At 36.8% G+C, this 8,686-nt stretch overlaps 1 protein-coding gene across 1 annotated transcript; it reads left to right on the forward strand.

Moving 5' to 3' along the window:
* The first annotated feature begins 5,820 nt into the window (after window positions 1-5,820).
* Window positions 5,821-7,817, forward strand: LOC114523833 (putative leucine-rich repeat-containing protein DDB_G0290503). The gene is made up of 3 exons (XM_028544868.1): window positions 5,821-6,825; window positions 6,946-7,042; window positions 7,774-7,817. The coding sequence occupies exons 1-3, from the start codon at window positions 5,821-5,823 to the stop codon at window positions 7,815-7,817; spliced, it is 1,146 nt and encodes a 381-aa protein (XP_028400669.1).
* The last annotated feature ends 869 nt before the right edge of the window (window positions 7,818-8,686 follow it).

The raw sequence follows: 8,686 nt of genomic DNA on the forward strand, positions 1-8,686 counted from the left end.
TATATTCATATACAGCAACCTTTGACCCGGCCAGCGCAGACATATGTAAATTTATATTTGAATACATAAAGACTAGCCATGCTTGTTGTTGTTCGACAATCATTTTGCCGATTTGAGATCTAAAAACACAGTTATATAGAAGCGTAGCATGGAATAAACAAAATATAGTTAGCTTATTGCAGTACAAGCCTTTTTCTTGCCATTACGAGCGTGCTTCGGCACATATAACTCCACACAAAAAGCCTTGTCAGAGCGTGTCGCCTTCATAAATACAAAGATCGAAACGTCGCATAAATATCGCGTCATTTAGACACTCTAAATCGTTCGAATGGCTCGTACAAATCACTACAAGACGATGAAGACATTGTAAAATAACACAATAAGCGAACGCGAAATTTAATCCTTCGATGCTCAGAGCGATTGAAAGGGAATGTTTCCACTCTTTGCCTAGTCTTTGCCTAACATGACTAACACAGGCATGCTTACGAAGCACAGTGATTGGTTCAACTCGCCAAAGATAGGCAAAATCTGCAAGCCAATGAAAGAATAGATTTAAAAAAAATTACCCAATCATAAGGCTTCCTGATTACGTCAAGTTAGGCAAATTCGTCTTGGTTAGGCAAAAAAGCTATTAGCCAATCAAAAGGCTGTATCGGCCGCCAGGCATAGGCAAAATAGCTGCCTCTCATTGGCTTGCTTCATGGCTTGCCTAAATACCAATGAGCTGTATATCAATAAATAACTGGACTGTGATATGAAAATATGAATAATGAACTGCATGTTTCCACTTATGAATGAATACTTTCGGAATTGGGAACTGGGAATTTTGTAATTAATATCTGGATAATTTACCACAGTCATTTGACTATGTTGCCTACCCCTAGATCCGCGCCTGGAACTCCTTAAATTCAGCTTGTGCGAGCATTTAGCTTGCAACTGTTGGACTGCAGCCTGCCTTTTGTGAATGTTGTCTTTGAGACAGATTTGGAACGGTTTAGCTTTTCAAACGTTTCATATGACCTACGCGTCACAATTAAGAATGATGTAGAGTCGACACAGAGCTTATATTAAACGACAACTGTTTGGTTTTGCCAGCAACCGAACAGCAGGAAGTAAAAGTATACACAGTTGCGTTATTGACGAACTTCGCCAGGTTTGTTTATATTTATTTTATTTCTTTATGGTTATCCTGCATCGTGGCGCGAGAGCGAACAATCAGCCTCATTAATGTGGAGATCGGGCCATTCCCGATCGTTTTGTAGACATTTTTTATTCTGGCTAGTTTGTTACATGATTGATTATGGACACTTAAGACGTAACTATTTAGAAAAAGCAGGTATTTCATTATACTTAGCTCAATTCGTTCCTTGACAGGCAACCATTTCAAGTCCAATACATTTGCCGTGTCTGCAAATCGACCTTGTACGAAACCAGCCGCCGCATTTTGTACTCTTTGTAACCTTTTTATGAGGTAGATTGGCAAAGTATTATATAAAACATTGCAGTAATCTAATTTGGAAAGTACCAGAGCTTCCGCAAGTTTCTTTCTAATATGAAATGGCGTAAACCGCTTTAATTTCTTCAAGACTGCTAAAACACCATAACAGGACGAGGTTAGCTCGGTAATATGATTGTTCCATAGCAAGTTTTGATGGAAAAGTATTCCAAGTACCTTCCAAGATGAAACGTTTTCATGAAAATATATTCCATGCGCCCATGCAAGTTTACACACATTGACATTGGTTGCAAGTTTTTACATTTGTAAAACTATTAAGGGTTCTTCACAAGAAGCCAGGGGTTTTTCCTCGGGAAATTTCGCACTATCATTTTTAAAATCGAAAGTGCTGTAAAATTACCCGCTTCAATGGTTTCGTGATAGTGTATTGATTAAATATTCGCTTTCTTTTGAACTTCACGTAAGCCGTTGGTAACGCGATTGCTCATTATTCACCCACAGTTAATAGTAGAATATACATGGTTCTGAGACCACATAAAACTACAATACAACTGTATATGTTGAGGTAGATTTATGCAAAAAATTGTCATCACTTTCTCAGTTACTCAAGTTATCAAAACGATAACTCATTCGTCGTGCAGATATTTCTTTTCAGTCTCAGTTTTTTTGCTCTCGTTTGTTATACGAAAATGATAGCTATATTCGGGCTGCACATTTGAAACATAGGCCTATATAGGGCAAACGTATAGAATTTCATGTCGTTACGTTAAGGCTCGTTTACACTTTCGATTTTTGCTGCGATTTTCTTTTGATAAATGTGAACGTTGTATACGAAATCTTACTTGAACATCAGTAATTAATTCACTCGTTCACATCTCTCAAAAGAAGAAAATTACATATAAAATCGCACCAAAAATTGCACAGATAATAGACCGAAATTTGGCTAACAAACTTCGATCTCGAGTATTAATTATTAGCTATTACTATACGAAGTAGCCGTATGAATCGGGGTTTATATATAGTCGTATCATAGCCGTGTATTAAATTAACCTGTCTGCCATGTTGACAGTTGAGCTATCACATTTGCGACAAGCCTGCTTCATATATGTTGGGAACTATGGATTTTTCTGCGGTAAATCGAAAGTGAAACCAAGATTGGATGCTATTTGATGATTTGAAAGTGGTTCACAGTCCGTAATATAAATGCAACACTTCGTTCAGTTCGTTGACATTTTTAGTTGCTATATATTCTATATAATATCATTAATATCATATATAGTGTAGGAATAATCAATAAGATTTTCGATGTAAAAAAACTGACATGCGGAAAAATTTAAGCAATGTAAATCAATTAGCTATATATACACATTGTTATTAGCGGACCCGCTAGGAAACGTTGCTGCATGTAACCAATTTAATTTGCATGTCAATAACTATTCAGTGAAATAAATCTTTTAAACCACAATATATCCAATGATTGTTCTATCTTCGTCACTTGCAATGCTCTTTTTATTATACATAAATCACATGACCTGACAATTTAAAACCTTTTCTAATCCAGCACCATCTCCTTCTAAACTAGAATTTACGGCATCAGCCATCCCAAACATTCGCAATGTACTTTTGCCATCTGAGTAAATATTCTTCTTCGTTGATTGCTTGGGAAATGTGGACTTAATGTTTTACTTTATACTTGTGTACATTTTGTTAATGTAATTTTGTTAGTATTTTTCTTTTCATGTTTTGTGTTTTGTATGAAAACAGATTACTGGGAACCAGCCTTACATCTTTGCACATATATTTTTTGAATTTAGAGAGCAATACTTAGATATACAACGAAAAATTGTCTACTATTGAAGATGGAATGAAGCTACACTATTTGTGTAGCATACAAACATGGCCTCGTCTGGGAGCGATAGTCTTGATTACCGTGGGCCCTGGGATTTAATATGGCATCGAGTTTTCAGACCCATTTTTCGAACACCAACCGTGTCAAGTCAAAGAGCCCAACCAAGTGTAGATGTATCAAAGGTAAACTGCATGCATAGTTATCTCCATCAGTTTAACATAAATCAGTTTAATTTATTGTTAGAAGAGGACTCAGTTTACTCCAGGCAGGAGAGCAAAAGTGCTAGTTTTCATTATATTCTGCCGCAATGAATATTGGCGAAGGCAATTAAGCGTCTGGGTACGCGCTCGGTGGTTAAACTGTAAACTCTATCTCACAAAAGCTGTACGATCATTCATTTAGGTCAGGAAAAAGGTCAGAAATGAACGAAAGACAGATGAAGGTAATAACCATATAAAAAATTGAAAGTAATAACTACATGGAAAATTAAACAGGGTTTTCACAGCGTGTACACGGATAAAAAGCATTGAACATGCACGAGTAAACAAACCGAAGGCACAATCCAGCTTTCCACATAAGTTATTGTAACAACGAAGTTTAACAAGTACTTATATGGTTACCTTCATTTTTCCCGAGACGATAGTTTGTAGGAAAAAGAAAAATGTGAACAAAATTTGGCGAAAACGAATTTTTATAAGAATAAAAGACGTGGTTCTTTGTGACAGATTTCCTCTGCATATCTTTAATTAATCAAATTTTTCTCTTTTTTGGAGGAAAGATCTTCCAAGCTGAAGTTGAACATTTTTCTCCCGGACGTTCCAACACAAACAATTCGCAAGTACTTCCGGCTTATTTAGGTCAACTCTATAACTGGGTTCATTTTATCCAAGCCAAGTGTCTGGAGATGAGACTGGACATTCTTTATCGGGCGATCCCTCCTCACTTATTGGCACTGTCTTTTCTAAGGCTTCCGACATTTCCCTCTTAGACACCCTTAGAAACCCTGTCTCTACCACCCCTAGCATTAGTTCTTACACCCGCTTAATTAGTTCTGACACGTCATCCCTCAATTTTGCTGTTACTGTTAGGGATGTCATACTTAGGAATTTCATATCCTGCAGCGTTATCCCGAGACATCTTCCACTTTCACCGATAACCCTTAGTCTCTTTAAAAATATCCGGGCCACGTGTTTTCCCACGTGTTTATCACGCGTTTTCCACATACAAAACATTTATTCTTCCCTATTTATTTTCACACTAACTCTCCTGACGAACAGTAAGTATCTACCTAGTATGAACGAGTTTTGTGTTTGGCTTTTTGTAACAAAAGTGAACAGTGTTCATGATTCGTTCTTTTAAAAATCAATTCTATAGCTCATTTTGTTTTATTTTTATCATCAACCAATAGCAAAGCTTGTTCATATAGGTACGTACCGACCCTTGACGAAGGCCCTCAGGTCTAAACGTCGAGAGGGGGTTTGTCTATTTTAGGCAGTTGTTATACCATATTTGATGCTAAGTTGTTTGAAGACGCTGCCACGCTGCTCCCTGGTTATATTAGTTCATACGAGTAGTTAGTTGTTTACCGAAAATGGTAGAAGGCAAAAACCACGAATTAAAACGTCACAATGTGAATATCACACATATAGAACACAGCTACATTGTACACTTTCCTTTATGTTTTATAAAATATTTATTCCTGTTTGCCTTCTAATTATACAGGGTGTATCAAAAAAAAGGTAATCCAACTTCAACACGCTATTGTACGTGAACTACTCAGTCTAGGAACGACTTTTTTTCACATTCGGAAAGATCAGGCTTTTAACTATCGGATGACATGTTTTTAATACCAAATGGTGAAAAAGTGAGCACATACGAGGCTGATAAAAAATGTTAGTCCTAATCGCATATTTTCACCTTTGAGCCTAATTAAAGCAGTGCATAACAAAAGAAAAAAACAATTAATCACGAACATGTCACAGCTTGCACTGGTTTTATGCCGCATTGCTTAAAATGTTCTCCTGATGTGATTTATTCCTACTTAATATGCATATGCGGGTAGTTTATTCAAAAGCAAAATTCTTCAATTTAATCCCAAAGAGAGTTAATTTTCAATGGCTTTAGTCCCAACTCTCAGAGGTGAAAATATGCGATTTTGACTAACACTTTTTATCAGCCTCCTATTTGCTCATTTTTTCACCATTTGGTATCAAAAACATGTCATTCGATAGTTAAAAGCCTAACCTTTCGGAATGTGAAAGAAATTCGTTAATAGAATGAGTAGTTCACGTACAATAGCGCACCAAAGTTGGATTACCTTTTTTTTGATACACCCTGTACAGAATGCGTATTAAATTATGATAAAGAAGACGAAGAGCAGGCCGAAGAATTTCGTCTTCAAATAATAAACGGAAAGCGAATAAGAGATGAAATCAATGAGCTTCAACAAAAAAGTAAAGCCCAAGACAGCGAGATTTAGCAACTTCAAAACGAAAATGACGGCATAAACACCGAAATGCAACATATTACACAAGACAGCTTGAGCAAAAACAGCATGATACTGTTTCAAGAAAACAACCACCGAAAAAAAGAAGTTGAACAACTTCGTGGACAAAACAACAAGAATGAAGAAATCCGTGAGGAACTTTGTCAAGGAAACAACAACGAAACCAACGACGTTGAGCAACTTCTCCAAGAAAATAGCGACAATAACAAGGAAATCAAACGACTTCTTCAGGTAAATAGTGACAGGAATAATGAAATCGCGTCACTTCGTCAAGAGAACAACACAATAAATAAAGAAGTCGAGAAGCGTCGTCAAGAAAACAACGATAAAGAAAAGGAAATCGAGCAACTTCGCGAAGGAGACAACAAAAAAAATAACGAAATTGAGGAACTTCGTAAATATAAAAGCGTAAGCCATGACCAAATTGAGCAACTTCGTCATGAGATCACCAACAAAAATAACGAAATCATGGAACTTCGTCGCGAAAATAGCAACAAAAAAGACGAAATTAAACAAGTTCGTCTAGAAAATAACGACAAGAGTAAAGAAATTAAAAACATTGATCAAATTAAGAAAACGATGGGTAAAATAATTGATCAACTACGGGAAGAAACCGTAAGCAAAAGTATCGAAATTAGCCAACTGGAGTCGGAAAACAGCGCCAAAAATAACGAAATTAAAAACCTCTGTCGCAAAAACAACTGCAATAACAAGAAAATTGGTCATCTACGTGAACAAATTAAGGAAATGGTTGACCTAACTACGGGACTTCGCCAAGAAAACCACAACCAAAATAGCAGAATCCAGCAACTTGATCGTGAAAACAAAGACAAAAACATAGAAATAAAGATGCTTCATCAATCTATCAACGCATTGAATAACGCAATTGTAAATCTTGGTCATGAAAACAATAACAAAAACAAGGAAATCAAACAACTTCGTGAAACAAACGCCATCAAAAACGATAACGAGTCTACGAAACCTCGTCAGGAAAACAACGATGAGAATAAAGAAGTTGAGGAACTTCGTCAAGAAAACAGAAATATGAATGACAAAATTGATGAAATTTGTGAAAAAAACAAGAACAAAGATATAGAAAAGAATGAAATGAAAAGTAAATTTATGCAACTTCAGGATGATAAGATCAGAGCGGAGATTACCATTCCGCTACTTCAGGAAGAAAGAAATGACACATCAATTCCAGGGGCGTTCCTTTATGCCGCACCTGAAGGTAACGAAGATAGGCACGGCCCAAAGGTAATAAAATTTAAGTAAACTTTTCTATGCGTTCCCTTAATTAGAGGGCTTCCTGCGGTTAATTTCTGATGGTTTCGAAGCCGAATGTTTTAATTTACTTGACTTGTATTAATGCGATTAATTTATTTACACAGATAGATGTCTATATATAGCTATGGGATTCTTGTTTGTGAGATGTCCATCTGCGAAATGCCTGATCCACAAAATAGAAGAAATCAAATGAATGAAATTCCATATGAGAATGTTAAACAGCTTGTGAAAGCGTGTACGAATAAAGACCCTAAGGCAAGGCCGGAAATGAAAAATATAATTGGAGTTTGGGAACGTCTCTTGCCTTAAAATCTAGTCGGACCGGTGTAGTCACTGGTGAGGGAAAGAGACATTTGTACGACAGCAACTTGAGCCTGATGCAATCTATGATTTCAAAAAGGGTGGTAGCGGTGTAGGCAACCAAAGCAAAACAACCTCTATTCTTATGTCTGTCCTTCAAACTCAGGGAGGTGATAATTCATTTCAGACCGCAGACATCCGCCATTTTTTTCACAATCGTAGAATGTTATTCTAGTTAAAGGTACTGCACGTTTTCTTGCATTGATTTTGCATTTCTTTGCAATATATATGTTATCAATTTTTAAAGATGATGTAAACAGTGCCACCCTATATCACGGCATCATTAATTTATGTCTTTCAATTCAATATTTTCAGAAATAACATACAGCGAACTCTATAAACCATGGAACGATAACTGAGGGTAATTTAGCCGCCATCTTTGAAGTCAATTTGAAGCCGAAATTGATACGAGTGCCAGTCCTTTTTTGTTGTTTTTTATCGCGATCGTCTACCGTGAAGACAAAAACAATCGAAAGAGACCGCTTCGGCTTCAAAGATGGCGGCCGAATTATCGTTCAAGTTCACATCTAATTATTTTTCTAAGTAGGCGGCGCTATAAAATAGACACGAACTTTTATAAAAGCAGCCTTTATGAGTATCGCAATTGGTGCTGTGGTCAGTTGCACTTTTCCACAACAGGAAACTTAATGATCGCGGGCATGTCTATACCCATGAATGGCATCAGGAGCGTCCGGCAGTCTCCTGAACCACTGGACCATGAAATAAAGAGTTACCAGGCTCAGATTGCACCGAGCGTATAGATTTTAAACGAATAATAAAGGAGAATTAGGGCCTGTTTACATGGGGCGAGTTATCCCGGCTATAGGCGAGGTGAACTGCATATAATGAAAGACTAATCATGCAGGTTAAGCCTTTCATGCATGTGATGCGCTTTTTACCTCGCCTAGCCGGGATAACTCGCTCCATGTAACCCTTAGTCGATAATGATGTATTTTTCACTCGTTCTTGTATATTGCAATTTTGCATAACGCCACTGCATAACTTATCTTCTTTGTTTATGCTTGTGCTTATGAAAATCAGCTACTAAAGTTGTCGAACTGCTTTCGTGTTTTTTTTAAATAATGCTAAATTATATCATCCTAAAAAGAAAGGGTCGTTTACATATAAGCGTTTGTTGATTCTGCTCAGCCGTTGTCATAATACAAAGATAAAAATGCGGCCGTTTTAGTTCTAGTCGCATGGAAGTCTTAATATTGATCCGGGGTAA

Source organism: Dendronephthya gigantea, unplaced genomic scaffold (genome assembly GCF_004324835.1).
Source record: "Dendronephthya gigantea isolate DGI-Jeju-01 unplaced genomic scaffold, DenGig_1.0 000028F, whole genome shotgun sequence".
Taxonomy (NCBI): domain Eukaryota; kingdom Metazoa; phylum Cnidaria; class Anthozoa; order Malacalcyonacea; family Nephtheidae; genus Dendronephthya; species Dendronephthya gigantea.

What these genes read in the sequence shown, in the direction of transcription:
- LOC114523833 (XM_028544868.1), top strand. Translation starts at nt 5,821, where the DNA reads ATGCAACATATTACACAAGACAGCTTGAGCAAAAACAGCATGATACTG. An exon ending in ACAACGATGAGAATAAAGAA is followed by an intron (nt 6,826 to 6,945) that starts GTTGAGGAACTT and finishes ATGCAACTTCAG; the next exon opens with GATGATAAGATCAGAGCGGA. An exon ending in CCTTTATGCCGCACCTGAAG is followed by an intron (nt 7,043 to 7,773) that starts GTAACGAAGATA and finishes CAATATTTTCAG; the next exon opens with AAATAACATACAGCGAACTC.